This window comes from Triticum aestivum, chromosome 6A (genome assembly GCF_018294505.1).
Source record: "Triticum aestivum cultivar Chinese Spring chromosome 6A, IWGSC CS RefSeq v2.1, whole genome shotgun sequence".
Lineage (NCBI taxonomy): Eukaryota > Viridiplantae > Streptophyta > Magnoliopsida > Poales > Poaceae > Triticum > Triticum aestivum.
Genome location: NC_057809.1, coordinates 591,286,456 through 591,303,548, shown reverse-complemented (window position 1 = coordinate 591,303,548; position 17,093 = coordinate 591,286,456). Strand labels below are relative to the sequence as shown.

The following is a 17,093-nucleotide window of genomic DNA, read 5'->3' as shown; positions in this document are numbered from 1 at the left end:
GGGGACGACACACGCAAGGGAGGCAGTCCGATGAGGGAGGCGTGGTCGAGGCGGCGTTCCGGGCGACGGCAACCTGGTCCAGCGGCGTGTTGCCGGACGGCGGCATCGAGGTTGATCCTCTCGATCCAATCAGGGGAGGCAGATGAGAGGGAGGTGGATCGTGGTGGGGGAAGAAGTGTGGGGAGTGGGAGTTCTTGCGGGAGGTGGGCTAGGGTTATGGGGGAATAAGGGGAAGCGGGGGTGGGTTGGCCGGCCTGCAAGCTGGGCCGAAGGCTGAGGCCGAGGTGGGCAGGGGGTGTGGCTCCTTTTCTTTTGTTCTTCTTTCTAAATTTTTATCTTTTCTAATTTCTTTTCATATAGTTTTAGTTTTATAAAATACAATCCTTGCATCTAAATTTGTGTCACAAGTTAGGCTTCTGTCACATTTAAGTTTGGCACTTAAATAAGTTAGTTAGTATTTTTTAAAGGTATTTAATTAGTTGCTTAGGCCACTGTTTTAATTATTCTAGGACATTTAAAACACTTTATAAAAATGGTGGTCCACCACCAATATAAACAACTGATTATTTGGCACATTTTGAACAATTTATTTTTTTGATATTTGAAAACTTTAAATTTTGACTTTATTTTAAATTTAAATTTTTAACCGATTTTGAACTATCGCGAGATTATCAACAGTAACCGAGGTGACGTGGCATCATTAGCAGAGTTTACTGTAGGTTAATTATTCGAGCGTCATAGAGAGAAGGATACCAGAGAACGTTCGAAACATGTTCAATGGGGATCCTATCGATCCGGAACACAATGCAAACATGATACAAAGGTTCCTCGCTGTATCGAGAACCGACAAGTTCATATCCAACTCCTAGATGATTTTGTTGAGCACTTGTGGGCACTTCATAACACTTGATTGATGTGCCTCTATAATGCTATGGATTATTACTTCACATTTGGACCCTTTTGTGCGTTTGAATTTGAATAATTAAATTAGCCTTTTTTAATTTGTAATGGTCGTGAATTGTGTGAACTTTAATTATCAAGTTTGGATTAGGCATGTGTGTAAATATGTAGTTGAAGTGAAGTATGTAAATCAAAAGTTAGAGAAACAGTCTCACTAAGTCTCAGAGTCTTAGTCGGTGCTATATCCGTGATATCTTCAATTGAGATTTGTGTAGAAAATTTCTTTTCAGTTTCTTATTTCTCTCTCTCTCGCTCTCTTGCATTTTAAGTCATTTGATTAAGACTTGGTTAAATCTCAATCGATTGAGACCTAGCCACACCCTTAGAAAAATTTGCAAAGAAATTTCTTTAGGGAGTTAAGATTTAGGTGCTTGTTTAGAAGCTGTTTTATCTGAAGAGTTAAGTTTTGTGGGCTAAAATTTAGGGTTTCAGCTATAGGAACTTATCTCAGATCCAACCAAACCAAGTGTGAAAAACGGATTGCTCCTGCGACACGCCTGGCGAGCGCGTCACGGGAGGTTATCCAATCGCGGCCGGAGTAGCATCCCCCTCCTCCATCCTCTACCCTCGCCACCGTCGGGCAAAGCCTGGTTGGTGCTGGTGGCGGCGGGGACCTCTCTCCTCTCCGCATCTAGGGGCGCGGCGCGGGCCGACGATCGGGGGCGCGGCGGCGCTGGGCAGAGCTTGGAGGTGACCGGTCTTCGGTTCTTCGTCCCGGTCGTGGAGGGCTGGTCGAGGCAGCAGTTCTCGTCTGGGTTAGCGGCAGCCAGTGGCGGCACTGCCCAGATCCGGCCCGTCGGGATCCAGGGGAGTCCTGCAGTGGTTGGCCTTCCTATTCTTTATGCTCCAAAATTTCGATCTACTTCATGCCAGCCTCCTCGATCTGGACACCAACGGGTTCCTGTCTTTCACTCAGATATCTCAGCTTTTGGAGCATGGCGCCACTGGATACCAAGATTAGAATTGATCCGGTCGGGCGTGCCCTCATCTTTGGCTAGAGAGGCTTCAGGAGGGCATGGCGCGAAGCTTCGCTACCTTGTTAGTGCCATGGGACATGTCTAAGTATAGATTTCCATGGTGTTGAGTGAAGAAAGTCATGGTGGCTGTGATTAGAGACTTGTAACGGCAGAGAGGAGTTTTGGTTGCATTGAAGAATGGCGGCATAGTTTTTTTTCCTGTGTGTCCGGTGTTGAAGACTTGCAGCGGCGACCTTGTTAGGAGGGGGTGGCAACACATGTGTACAACATTTTTGGGGGTGCTTCTCGACCACCGAGCCATGATCTCCAGGGTGAAAGCCCAAGGTCTGGCCTTCATTGGTTGTACCTGACAATGGTCTTGCAAAGGCATTGTTTTTGGGATCTCAGACTCTCTCCAGGGTGAAAACTCAAGATCATTGATCGGGCGACAACAACGCGTGTGCATTATTTCCTTCCTGGAGGCGTCGCTTTTGGAGAACCTCTTATGTAATCCGGGTGTCGTTTTTGGTGGTGGTTAGAGTGTTGTTGTTGTGAGTGTTTCATCACTGCGACGAGGTCTTTGTTTTTATATTTCTATCTTTTTTTATTTTTGTTTTTGGGTGTGTTCATTCCTGATGTCTTTCGATGCCTTATTGATGCAGAGTGTAATTGGTATATTCACGATATTAATGTATTCTTCTATAAAAAGGAACTTATCTAAATAAATTTACTGCCCTAGAGAGGCGAACCATGTTGCCCAAAAACTTGGCCATGTTACGGTTTTTTATTGTAAAAAAAATTGTTTTTTTTTGAGAAAAAAATCTCTCTGTAAAAAAATGCTAGCATACGAGGAAGCATAACCGAAAAAGAAAACTCGTGCGGATCTATCCACTCGGCCGCAGGCGCCGCCCCTTCGGCAACCCCTCCCGCTCCACCGCCGTCCACCACCACTCTACCCCGCCGCCATCCCCTGCGTCGCCCGCCGCCCGCCGCCACCACTCTCCTCCGCGGCCATCCCTGTGACAACGCAGACCCCGCCCCTACCGTCCGCAGTCGGCCGCCACCACTCCCCTCCGCCGTCGGCCACCAACTGTGTTATTACGCCTGGCTGCGTTTAGGGGAAGCAATCTGGCGGGAGACGGGGGCGGGAGAAGAGTTGATTTCCTTGTGCAGTCGGGGAAGAGAGGACTAATTTCGAATTCAGAGTCTGTTTGCTCAAAACTTTTAATCACGATCCTCCTCCCTTTCGAAGGAGATTAGTCTGCTTTGTGGCGTCGGCCTAAATAAACACAACAGGAGGAGAAGGAGGGCGATTTCAGGCCAGCTCGGGCGTCCGCCATTGTCACAGATCCAACAAAGTACATACGGCAAAGACATTTGTTGATCCGATCATCAGCCATGAAGAACAAAAGCAGTCGTCGCAGACGCAATGTAAGTGCTGCTTCTTTTGTGCCTGGTGTTTTGTACACAACCTAAGGTTCATCCTCAAAATGCTGATTATTTGTTGTTCCAGCTAAATGCAACGCAAAAAGCAACTCGCGACGAAGCCGCTGCAAGCAATGTAATCGAAAACAGGCTTAGCAATCTGCCCAATGACCTTCTGCTCAACATTCTGGAGAGGGTGGACACGCTCGATGCTATAAGGACTTGCATCCTCTCCAAGCAATTGCTGAAGCTCCCTACCATGCTCTTGCGCTTCTACCTAACTTTCAGCCTCAAGCAAGTGCTCAGAACCAACCGTGTTGTGGCTCATGTAACGGATATCATCTTGAGCACAAGGAGCCCGGAAGTTACCATCAGCGAACTCAAAATTAGATTTGTCTTGTTGCCTGATAACTCTCTCACCATTGGAAGATCTGTCGCCCGTGCCATGGCAACCCAGAAGGTTGGCACAGCTGAGTTTGAGATTGTAACGAAGAAGCATCATGGCCTCTGCTCTTCTGCTGACCTCCTCCAGTTTGCGAAACAGTTCAATGATTTATTTGGTGCTTGTCCGCGTGCATTTGCTGGCCTTACGAGCCTGTTGCTGGAAAATATGAGGTTTGGTGAACTGGACATTCCCAAGATCCTCAGCACTTCCAAGCGCTTGGAGTATTTGCGTTTAACCCGTTGTGACTCAGGGTTCCATTCTGTGGTGCAAGTAGAACATGATCGACTTGTTGAGATTGAGGTCGAGATATGTGTACCAAAACTCCAACGGTTGACCTATGATAATTGGTTCTCTTCTGAGTATCCGTTGTATTTTGGTTTTCTACCACAGCTTTCAAAGCTGAGCCTTATTAAAACTGGCATTCGTTCGGACAAGACTCTCGAGTTAAGTCAGCTCCTTGCTAATGTTCCTTCCCTAGGCGATCTGCATCTGGATTTTGGAAGTGAAAAGGTACCCATTAGTCATTTGTATCATACCTGTCCATTCTCACTTTATGATGGGTATATGTATCAACAGTAATTTTGTTAAACGTTTTTTATCCCAGATTTGGATTCTACCAGAATGCCCAAAACTAGTCACGCCTGTGCTCAACAAATTACAACATGTGAATCTGGACCATCTTCCTGAAGGATGTGATTTAGCTTGGACAATGTTTATTCTTAAAGTTGCACCCTCCCTAAAAGAGTTGTGCATCACAGTGTGGGATCATTGGTGCATAATGATAACAAACAAAGAGTTGCGGAAGAAATATTGTTTCTGCGAAAAGGCAGACGTGAAGTGGAAGCCATATGCCCCTGATTTCAAGAACAAGAATCTGGCTAAGCTCACCATCTATGGGTTCCAACCCGATGACAATTTTATGAGATGCATAGGATGTGTTGTGGAACATGCGGTTAATATAACAGAGATATCTTTGTACGGCAGAAAGGTGTGTGGGCGCTATGGTGACTTGGATCCTGAGATCCATGACAATGTTTGTCCATCAAGATATCCACCGACAACCGAGGAGCGGAAGTAGATAACTGAGGGGTTGGGTTTGGCTTCGGGTGCTGTGGTTCACTTACAGTCCTAATTGGAAAAATGAGATGCATAACATTACTATGGTACTCCCTCTGTAGACAAATGTAGGATGTTTAGATCACTACTTTAGTGACCTAAAACGTCTGCATTTCTTTACAGAGTTAGTAGTATGTTGCAGTTTTTAAGTCATATGTACTATCGTCTTCATAAATGGAAGGAGTTGATGAAAGTTATTGTGCTTGTACGCTTTCATTTCAATTGAAGCTTTTTAATTATTGGGAAGTATTATGGTGTTTGTGATGCATCCTGTGGAAATAATAATTGTGAACTATGGTGAAGTTTAGAAACAAGTTGACATCACTTCATCATTATGCACACCAGTGTTGAAATAATAATTAGACAATTTATTGCAATGGTACGTGCTTTGATGTTCCTTTTGAAGGAAAATTGTGCATGACCAGATATTTGCGTTTACACTCATCTATGTTTGAATTAACTTTCTGAACATCACACAGAAGCACCATATGCTGAAACAAACACTTGGGTATTTTTCTGACAAACCAGAGAGCAACACAGAGAATTACCCAAGGAAAGTTTTTACACTAAAATTATGCAAGACCAGCAGTTCATTCGCTCTTGCGAGCACTTTTTACAACGGACACTAAAAATTATCCAAAGAAAGCTTTTACACTACAACTTATGCTAGATAACTCGATGCCAGAGTGGGTTTGTGCCCTGGATGTTTTGATTTCGCTTGTGCTAGATAAATCGATGGCAGACATCTTAATAGCAGCTTGCTTTCTCTTGGTATAAGATAGCAAAGTAGTAGTATTACTATTTAACCTGGACAATGAGTCATTCTGACCCTTCACATCAGTACACATGAATATTTTCTGGCAAAAAAGAAGAAGAGAACCTAATATCCATTTCTTACAAAGGACACTATGTAAGACAGACTGCAATTTGTTAGTTCTGAAGCACTTCTTACAGTGGACACTAAAAATTCTCCAAAAAAGGACTTTACACTACAAGTTCTGCTAGATAACTTGATGGCAAATACTGAAGCACTCATTTATTCTTGATGGCGCGGAGCCTTGGTAACTTTGGCACCGGTAGGATCCTTCTTCTCCACGCCCTTGATGACACCAACAGCAACAGTTTGTCTCATGTCATGCACAGTGATACGGCCAAAGGGAGGGTAGGTGGCGAAGGTCTCCACAACCATGGGCTTGGTGGGAATCATGTTCACAATGGCAGAATCACCTTTCTTGATGAACTTCGGGTACACCTCTAGCTCCTTACTGATGTCTACTACACAACCTTCTTCTTGTAGACGTTGTTGGGCCTCCAAGTGCAGAGATTTGTAGGACAGTAGTAAATTTCCCTCAAATGGATGACCTAAGGTTTATCAATCCGTAGGATGAAGATGGTCTCTCTCAAGCAACCCTGCAACCAAATAACAAAGAGTCTCTTGTGTCCCCAACACACCCAATACAATGATAAATTGTATAGGTCCACTAGTTCGGCGAAGAGATGGTGATACAAGTGGTATATGGATGGTAGATAAAGGTTTTTGTAATCTGAAAATATAAAAACAGCAAAGTAACTAATGATAAAAGTGAGCACAAACGGTATTGCAATGCGTTGAAACAAGGCCTAGGGTTCATACTTTCACTAGTGCAAGTTCCCTCAACAATAATAACATAATTGGATCATATAACTATCCCTCAACATGCAACAAAGAGTCACTCCAAAGTCACTAATAGCGGAGAACGAACGAAGAGATTATGGTAGGGTACGAAACCACCTCAAAGTTATTCTTTCCAATCAATCTGTTGGGCTATTTCTATAAGTGTCACAAACAACCCTAGAGTTCGTACTAGAATAACACCTTAAGACACAAATCAACCAAAACCCTAATGTCACCTAGATACTCCAATGTCACCTCAAGTATCCGTGGGTATGATTATACGATATGCATCACACAATCTCAGATTCATCTATTCAACCAACACATAGAACCTCAAAGAGTGTCCCAAAGTTTCTACCGGAGAATCACGACGAAAACGTGTGCCAACCCCTATGCATAGGTTCATGGGCGGAACCCACAAGTTGATCACCAAAACATACATCAAGTGAACCACGTGATATCCCATTGTCACAACAGATACGCACAGCAAGACATACATCAAGTGTTCTCAAATCTTTAAAGACTCAACCCGATAAGATAACTTCAAAGGGGAAAACTCAATCCATTACAAGCGAGTAGAGGGGGGCAGAAACATCATAAGATCCAACTATAATAGCAAAGCTCGTGATACATCAAGATCGTATCACCTCAAGAACATGAGAGAGAGAGAGAGATCAAACACATAGCTACTGGTACATACCCTTAGCCCCGAGGGAGAACTACTCCCTCCTCGTCATGGAGAGCGCCAGGATGATGAAGATGGCCACCGGAGAGGGATTTCCCCCTCCGGCTGGGTGCCGGAACGGGTCTAGATTGGTTTTTCGTGGCTACGGAGTATTCTGGCGGCGGAACTCCCGATCTATTGTGCTCCCCGATGGTTTTAGGGTATATTGGTATATATAGGAGGAAGAAATACATCAGGGGGCCACAAGGGGCCCACTAGGGTGGAGGGCGCGCCCAGGGGGGTAGGCGCACCCCCTGCCTCGTGCCTTCCTCGTTGCTTCCCTTACGTACACCCCAAGTCTTCTGGATTGCTTCCGTTCCAAAAATAAGTTCCGTGAAGTTTCAGGTCAATTGGACTCTGTTTGATTTTCCTTTTCTGCGATACTCTAAAACAAGGAAAAAAACAAAACTGGCACTGGGCTCTAGGTTAATAAGTTAGTCCCAAAAATAATATAAAAGTGTATAATAAAGCCCATAAACATCCAAAACAGATAATATAATAGCATGGAATAATCAAAAATTATAGATACATTGGAGACGTATCAGCATCCCCAAGATTAATTCCTGCTCGTCCTCGAGTAGGTAAATGATAAAAACAGAATTTTTGATGTGGAATGCTACCTAACATATTTATCCATGTAATTCTCTTTATTGTGGCAAGAATATTCAGATGCATAAGATTCAAGACAAAAGTTTAATATTGACATAAGATAATAATACTTCAAGCATACTAACTAAGCAATTATGTCTTCTCAAAATAACATGGCCAAAGAAAGTTATCCCTACAAAATCATATAGTCTGGCTATGCTCTATCTTCACCACAAAAAATATTTAAATCATGCACAACCCCGATGACAAGCCAAGCAATTGTTTCATACTTTTGATGTTTTCAAACTTTTTCAATCTTCACGCAATACATGAGCGTGAGCCATGGACATAGCACTATAGGTGGAATAGAATGGTGGTTGTGGAGAAGACAAAAAGGAGAAGATAGTCTCACATCAACTAGGCGTATCAATGGGCTATGGAGATGCCCATCAATAGATATCAATGTGAGTGAGTAGGGATTGCCATGCAACGGATGCACTAGAGCTATAAGTGTATGAAAGCTCAAAAAGAAACTAAGTGGGTGTGCATCCAACTTGCTTGCTCACGAAGACCTAGGGCATTTTGAGGAAGCCCATCATTGGAATATACAAGCCAAGTTCTATAATGAAAGATTCCCACTAGTATATGAAAGTGACAACATATGAGACTCTCTATCATGAAGATCATGGTGCTACTTTGAAGCACAAGTGTGGTAAAAGGATAGTAGCATTGCCCATTCTCTCTTTTTCTCTCATTTTTTTTATTTTTCTTACTTTTTTATTTGGGCCTTCTCTTTTTTTATGGCCCCTTTTTTTGGGCTTCTTTGGCCTCTTTTCTTTTTCGTTCGGAGTCTCATCCCGACTTGTGGGGGAATCATAGTCTCCATCATCCTTTCCTCACTGGGACAATGCTCTAATAATGATGATCATCACACTTTTATTTTCTTACAACTCAAGAATTACAACTCGATACTTAGGACAAGATATGACTCTATATGAATGCCTCCGGCGGTGTACCGGGATGTGCAATGACTCAAGAGTGACATGTATGGAAGAATTATGAACGGTGGCTTTTCCACAAATACGATTTCAACTACATGATCATGCATAGCAATATGACAATGATGATGTGTGTCATGATGAACAGAACGGTGGAAAGTTGCATGGCAATATATCTCGGAATGGCTATGGAAATGCCATGATAGGTAGGTATGGTGGCGGTTTTGAGGAAGGTATATGGTGGGTTTATGATACCGGCGAAAGGTGCGCGGTATTAGAGAGGCTAGCAATGGTGGAAGGGTGAGAGTGCGTATAATCCATGGACTCAACATTAGTCATAAAGAACTCACATACTTATTGCAAAAATCTATTAGTTATCAAAACAAAGTACTACGCGCATGCTCCTAGGGGGATAGATTGGTAGGAAAAGACCATCGCTCGTCCCCGACCGCCACTCATAAGGAAGGCAATCAATAAATAAATCATGCTCCGACTTCATCACATAACGGTTCACCATACGTGCATGCTACGGGAATCACAAACTTTAGAACAAGTATTTATCAAATTCACAACTACTCAACTAGCATGACTCTAATATCACCATCTCCATATCTCAAAACAATTATCAACTATCAAACTTCTCATAGTATTCAATGCACTTTATATGAAAGTTTTTATTATACCCATCTTGGATGCCCATCATATTAGGACTAGTTTCATAACCAAAACAAACTACCATGCTGTTCTAAGGACTCTCAGAATAATATAAGTGAAGCACGAGAGTTCATATATTTCTTCAAAATAAAACCACCACCGTGCTCTAAAAAGATATAAGTGAAGCACTAGAGCAAATGACAAACTACTCTGAAAGATATAAGTGACGATCGATGAGTAGTCGAATAATTATGCAAATATGTGAAGACTCTCCCATTTAATAATTTCAGATCTTGATATTTTATTCAAACAGCAAGAAAAACAAAGTAAAATAAAATGGCGCTCCAAGCAAAACACATATCATGTGGCGAATAAAAATATAGCTCCAAGTAAAGTTACCGATGAACGAAGACGAAAGAAGGGATGCCTTCCGGGGCATCCCCAAGCTTAGGCTCTTGGTTGTCCTTGAATATTACCTTGGGGTGCCTTGGGAATCCCCAAGCTTAGGCTCTTTCCACTCCTTATTCCATAGTCCATCGAATCTTTACCCAAAACTTGAAAACTTCACAACACAAAACTTAACAGAAAACTCGTAAGCTCCGTTAGCGAAAGAAAAGAAAACACCACTTCAAGGTAATGTAATGAACTCATTATTTATTTATATTGGTGTTAAACCTACTGTATTCCAACTTCTCTATGGTTTATGAACTCTTTTACTAGCCATAGATTCATCAAAATAAGTAAAGAACACATAGAAAACAGAATCTGTCAAAAACAGAACAGTCTGTAGTAATCTGGATCAAACGTATACTTATGGAACCCCAAAAATTCTAAACTAAATTGCTGGACCTGTGGAATTTATCTAGTAATCATCTGAAAAAAGAATTGACTAAATATAACTGTCCAATAAAAAATGGGAGCAAATCTTGTGAGCGATAAAGTTTCTGTTTTTTACAGCATGATCGCAAAGACTTTCCCCAAGTCTTCCCAACGGTTCTACTTGGCACAAAAACTAATTAAAAAATAAAAACTCAATCATAACAGAGGCTAGATAAATTATTTATTACTAAGCAGGAGCAAAAATCAAGGAATAAAAATAAAATTGGGTTGCCTCCCAACAAGCGCTATCGTTTAACGCCCCTAGCTAGGCATGATGATTTCAATGATGCTCACATAAAGGATAAGAATTGAAACATAAAGAGAGAATCATGAAGAATACGACTAGAACATTTAATCCTAAACCACTTCCTATGCATAGGGATTTTGTGAGCAAACAACTTGTGGGAACAAGAATCAACTTGCATAGGAAGGTAAAACAAGCATAACTTCAAAACTTTAAGCACATAGAGAGGAAACTTGATATTATTGCAATTCCTACAAGCATATATTCCTCCCTCATAATAATTTTCAGTAGCATCATGAATGAATTCAACAATATAACCATCACATAGAGCATTCTTTTCATGATCTACAAGCATAGAAATTTTATTACTCTCCACACAAGCAAAATTCTTCTCATGAATAATAGTGGGAGCAAACTCAACAAAATAATTATCATGTGAGGCATAATCCAATTGAAAACTAAAATCATGATGACAAGTTTCATGGATATCATTATTCTTTATAGCATACAAGTCATCACAATAATCATCATAGATAGCAACTTTGTTCTCATAATCAATTGGAACCTCTTCCGAAATAGTGGATTCATCACAAAATAAAGTCATGACCTCTCCAAATCCACTTTCATCAATATAATCATCATAAATAGGAGGCATGCTTTCATCATAATAAATTTGCTCATCAAAACTTGGGGGACAAAAAATATCATCTTCATCAAACATAGCTTCCCCAAGCTTGTGGCTTTGCATATCATTAGCATCATGGATATTCAAGGAATTCATACTAACAACATTGCAATCATGCTCATCATTCAAATATTTAGTGCCAAACATTTTAATGCATTCTTCTTCTAACACTTTGGCACAATTTTCCTTTCCATCATACTCACGAAAGATATTAAAAAGATGAAGCGTATGAGGCAAACTCAATTCCATTTTTTTGTAGTTTTCTTTTATAAACTAAACTAGTGCTAAAACAAGAAACAAAAAGATTCGATTGCAAGATCTAAAGATATACCTTCAAGCACTAACCTCCCCGGCAACGGCGCCAGAAAAGAGCTTGATGTCTACTACACAACCTTCTTCTTGTAGACGTTGTTGGGCCTCCAAGTGCAGAGGTTTGTAGGACAGTAGCAAATTTCCCTCAAGTGTACCTAAGGATTATCAATCCGTAGGAGGCATAGGATGAAGATGGTCTCTCTCAAGAAACCCTGCAACCAAATAACAAAGAGTATCTTGTGTCCCCAACACACCCAATATAATGGTAAATTGTATAGGTGCACTAGTTCGGCGAAGAGATGGTGATACAAGTGGTATATGGGTGGTAGATAAAGGTTTTTGTAATCTGAAAATATAAAAACAGCAAGGTAACTAATGATAAAAGTGAGCACAAACGGTATTGCAATGCGTTGAAACAAGGCCTAGGGTTCATACTTTCACTAGTGCAAGTTCCCTCAGCAATAATAACATAATTGGATCATATAACTATCCCTCAATATGCAACAAAGAGTCACTCCAAAGTCACTAATAGCGGAGAACGAACGAAGAGACTATGGTAGGGTACGGAACCACCTCAAAGTTATTCTTTCCAATCAATCCGTTGGGCTATTCCTATAAGTGTCACAAACAGCCCTAGAGTTCGTACTAGAATAACACCTTAAGACACAAATCAACCAAAACCCTAATGTCACCTAGATACTCCAATGTCACCTCAAGTATCCGTGGGTATGATTATATGATATGCATCACACAATCTCAGATTCATCTATTCAACCAACACATAGAACCTCAAAGAGTGTCCCAAAGTTTCTACTGGAGAATCACGACGAAAACGTGTGCCAACCCCTATGCATAGGTTCATGGGCGGAACCCACAAGTTGATCACCAAAACATACATCAAGTGAACCACGTGATATCCCATTGTCACAACAGATACGCACAGCAAGACATACATCAAGTGTTCTCAAATCTTTAAAGACTCAACCTGATAAGATAACTTCAAAGGGGAAAACTCAATCCATTACAAGAGAGTAGAGGGGGGCAGAAACATCATAAGATCCAACTATAATAGCAAAGCTCATGATACATCAAGATCGTATCACCTCAAGAACACGAGAGAGAGAGAGAGAGAGAGAGAGAGATCAAACACATAGCTACTGGTACATACCCTCAGCCCCGAGGGAGAACTACTCCCTCCTCATCATGGAGAGCGCTGGGATGATGAAGATGGCCACCGGAGAGGGATTTCCCCCTTCGGTAGGGTGCCGGAACGGGTCTAGATTGGTTTTCGGTGGCTACGGAGGATTCTGGCGGCGAAACTCCCGATCTATTGTGCTCCCCGATGGTTTTAGGGCATATTGGTATATATAGGAGGAAGAAATACGTCAGGGGGGCACGAGGGGCCCACGAGGGTGGAGGGCGCGCCCAGGGGGGTGGGCGTGCCCCCTGCCTCGTGCCTTCCTCGTTGCTTCCCTTACGTACACCCCAAGTCTTCTGGATTGCTTCCGTTCCAAAAATAAGTTCCGTGAAGTTTCAAGTCAGTTGGACTCCATTTGATTTTCCTTTTCTGCATACTCTAAAACAAGGAAAAAACAGAAACTGGCACTGGGCTCTAGGTTAATAAGTTAGTCCCAAAAATAATATAAAAGTGTATAATAAAGCCCATAAACATCCAAAACAGATAATATAATAGCATGGAACAATCAAAAATTATAGATACGTTGGAGATGTATCACTTACCAGATCATCTGTCAATCCTGGTCACCAGCTCAGCACACTTGGCAGCAATGTGGGAGGTGTGGCAGTCCAGCACTAGGGCCTAACCGTTGCTAATCTGAACAAGGTGGTTCATTATGATAACCTGGGAGATGAAGTTTGATGCCTCCTTGGCAGGATCATCCTTGGAGTTGGATGCAACAAACCCACGCTTCAGATCCTTCATAGCAACATTCTTGACATTGAAGCCAACATTGTCACCGGGAAGCTGTTGGGTTTCGTAGTAATTTCAAAAAAAATTCCTATGCACACGCAAGATCATGGTGATGCATAGCAACGAGAGGGGAGAGTGTGATCTATGTACCCTTGTAGATCAACAGCGGAAGCGTTGACGCAACGTAGAGGAAGTAGTCGTACGTCTTCCCGATCCGACCGATCCAAGCACTGTTACTCCGGCACCTCCGAGTTCTTAGCACACGTACAGCTCGATGACGCTCCCCGGGCTCCGATCCAGCAAAGCTTCGGGGATGAGTTCCGTCAGCACAACGGCGTGGTGACGATGATGATGTTCTACCGACGCAGGGCTTCGCCTAAGCACTACAACGATATGATCGAGGTGGAATATGGTGGCAGGGGGCACCGCACACGGCTAAGGAATGATCACGTGGATCAACTTGTGTGTCTAGAGGTGCCCCCTGCCCCCGTATATAAAGGATCCAAGGGGGGGTGCGGCCGGCCAAGGGGAGGCGCGCAGGAGGAGTCCTACTCCTACCGGGAGTAGGACTCCTCTCCCGTTCCTTGTCCAACTAGGAGAGGTGGAGGGAGAATAGGAAAGGGGGGGGGCGCCGCCCCTCCCTCCTTGTCCAATTCGTACTAGGGGGAGAGGGGGCGCGCGGCCTGCCCTGGCAGCCCCTTCCTCTTCTCCACATTAGGCCCATAAGGCCCATTAACCCCCCGGGGGGTTCCGGTAACCCCCCGGTGCTCCGGTTTTATCCGAAACTTCTCCGGAACCCTTCCGGTGTCCGAATATAGTCGTCCAATATATCAATCTTTATGTCTCGACCATTTCGAGACTCCTCGTCATGTCCGTGATCACATCCGGGACTCCGAACTAACTTCGGTACATCAAAATGCATAAACTCATAATAACTGTCATCGTAACGTTAAGCGTGCGGACCCTACGGTTCGAGAACAATGTAGACATGACTGAGACAAATCTCCGGTCAATAACCAATAGCGGGACCTGGATGCCCATATTGGCTCCTACATATTCTACGAAGATCTTTATCGGTCAGACCGCATAACAACATACGTTGTTCCCTTTGTCATCGGTATGTTACTTGCCCGAGATTCGATCGTCGGTATCCAATACCTAGTTCAATCTCGTTACCGGCAAGTCTCTTTACTCGTTCCGTAATACATCATCTCGCAACTAACTCATTAGTTGCAATGCTTGCAAGGCTTATGTGATGTGCATTACCGAGAGGGCCCAGAGATACCTCTCCGACAATCGGAGTGACAAATCCTAATCTCGAAATACGCCAACCCAACATCTACCTTTGGAGACACCTGTAGAGCTCCTTTATAATCACCCATTTACGTTGTGACGTTTGGTAGCACACAAAGTGTTCCTCCGGCAAACGGGAGTTGCATAATCTCATAGTCATAGGAACATGTATAAGTCATGAAGAAAGCAATAGCAACATACTAAACGATCGGGTGCTAAGCTAATGGAATGGGTCATGTCAATCAGATCATTCACCTAATGATGTGATCCCGTTAATCAAATAACAACTCTTTGTTCATGGTTAGGAAACATAACCATCTTTGATTAACGAGCTAGTCAAGTAGAGGCATACTAGTGACACTAAGTTTGTCTATGTATTCACACATGTATTATGTTTCCGGTTAATACAATTCTAGCATGAATAATAAACATTTATCATGATATAAGGAAATAAATAATAACTTTATTATTGCCTCTAGGGCATATTTCCTTCAGTCTCCCACTTGCACTAGAGTCAATAATCTAGATTACACAGTAATGATTCTAACACCCATGGAGCCTTGGTGCTGATCATGTTTTGCTCGTGGAAGAGGCTTAGTCAATGGGTCTGCAACATTCAGATCCGTATGTATCTTGCAAATCTCTATGTCTCCCACCTGGACTAGATCCCGGATGGAATTGAAGCGTCTCTTGATGTGCTTGGTTCTCTTGTGAAATCTGGATTCCTTTGCCAAGGCAATTGCACCAGTATTGTCACAAAAGATTTTCATTGGACCCGATGCACTAGGTATGACACCTAGATCGGATATGAACTCCTTCATCCAGACTCCTTCATTTGCTGCTTCCGAAGCAGCTATGTACTCCGCTTCACATGTAGATCCCGCTACGACGCTTTGTTTAGAACTGCACCAACTGACAGCTCCACCGTTTAATGTAAACACGTATCCGGTTGCGATTTAGAATCGTCCGGATCAGTGTCAAAGCTTGCATCAACGTAACCTTTTACGATGAGCTCTTTGTCACCTCCATATACGAGAAACATATCCTTAGTCCTTTTCAGGTATTTCAGGATGTTCTTGACCGCTGTCCAGTGATCCACTCCTGGATTACTTTGGTACCTCCCTGCTAAGCTTATAGCAAGGCACACATCAGGTCTGGTACACAGCATTGCATACATGATAGAGCCTATGGCTGAAGCATAGGGAACATCTTTCATTTTCTCTCTATCTTCTGCAGTGGTCGGGCATTGAGTCTGACTCAACTTCACACCTTGTAACACAGGCAAGAACCCTTTCTTTGCTTGATCCATTTTGAACTTTTTCAAAATCTTGTCAAGGTATGTGCTTTGTGAAAGTCCAATTAGGCGTCTTGATCTATCTCTATAGATCTTTATGCCTAATATGTAAGCAGCTTCACCGAGGTCTTTCATTGAAAAACTCTTATTCAAGTATCCCTTTATGCTATCCAGAAATTCTATATCATTTCCAATCAGTAATATGTCATCCACATATAATATCAGAAATGCTACAGAGCTCCCACTCACTTTCTTGTAAATACAGGCTTCTCCGAAAGTCTGTATAAAACCAAATGCTTTGATCACACTATCAAAACGTTTATTCCAACTCCGAGAGGCTTGCACCAGTCCATAAATGGATCGCTGGAGCTTGCACACTTTGTTAGCTCCCTTTGGATCGACAAAACCTTCCGGTTGCATCATATACAACTCTTCTTCCAGAAATCCATTCAGGAATGCAGTTTTGACATCCATCTGCCAAATTTCATAATCATAAAATGCGGCAATTGCTAACATGATTCGGACAGACTTAAGCATCGCTACGGGTGAGAAGGTCTCATCGTAGTCAACCCCTTGAACTTGTCGAAAACCTTTTGCGACAAGTCGAGCTTTGTAGACAGTAATATTACCGTCAGCGTCAGTCTTCTTCTTGAAGATCCATTTATTCTCAATTGCTTGCCGATCATCGGGCAAGTCAACCAAAGTCCATACTTTGTTCTCATACATGGATCCCATCTCAGATTTCATGGCTTCAAGCCATTTTGCGGAATCTGGGCTCACCATCGCTTCTTCATAGTTCGTAGGTTCATCATGATCTAGTAGCATGACTTCCAGAACAGGATTACCGTACCACTCTGGCGCGGATCTCACTCTGGTTGATCTACGAGGTTCAGTAGTATCTTGTCTGAAGTTTCATGATCATCATCATTAGCTTCC

At 42.7% G+C, this 17,093-nt stretch overlaps 1 protein-coding gene across 1 annotated transcript; it reads left to right on the top strand.

Moving 5' to 3' along the window:
- The first annotated feature begins 2,790 nt into the window (after positions 1–2,790).
- Positions 2,791–5,166, top strand: LOC123131188 (uncharacterized). Its single transcript, XM_044550921.1, has 3 exons — positions 2,791–3,347; positions 3,430–4,296; positions 4,391–5,166. The coding sequence occupies exons 1-3, from the start codon at positions 3,315–3,317 to the stop codon at positions 4,862–4,864; spliced, it is 1,374 nt and encodes a 457-aa protein (XP_044406856.1). The 5' UTR covers positions 2,791–3,314; the 3' UTR covers positions 4,865–5,166.
- Positions 5,167–17,093: the final 11,927 nt, after the last annotated feature.

What these genes read in the sequence shown, in the direction of transcription:
- LOC123131188 (XM_044550921.1), top strand. Translation starts at nt 3,315, where the DNA reads ATGAAGAACAAAAGCAGTCGTCGCAGACGCAAT. An exon ending in GCAGTCGTCGCAGACGCAAT is followed by an intron (nt 3,348 to 3,429) that starts GTAAGTGCTGCT and finishes TTGTTGTTCCAG; the next exon opens with CTAAATGCAACGCAAAAAGC. An exon ending in TGGATTTTGGAAGTGAAAAG is followed by an intron (nt 4,297 to 4,390) that starts GTACCCATTAGT and finishes TTTTTATCCCAG; the next exon opens with ATTTGGATTCTACCAGAATG.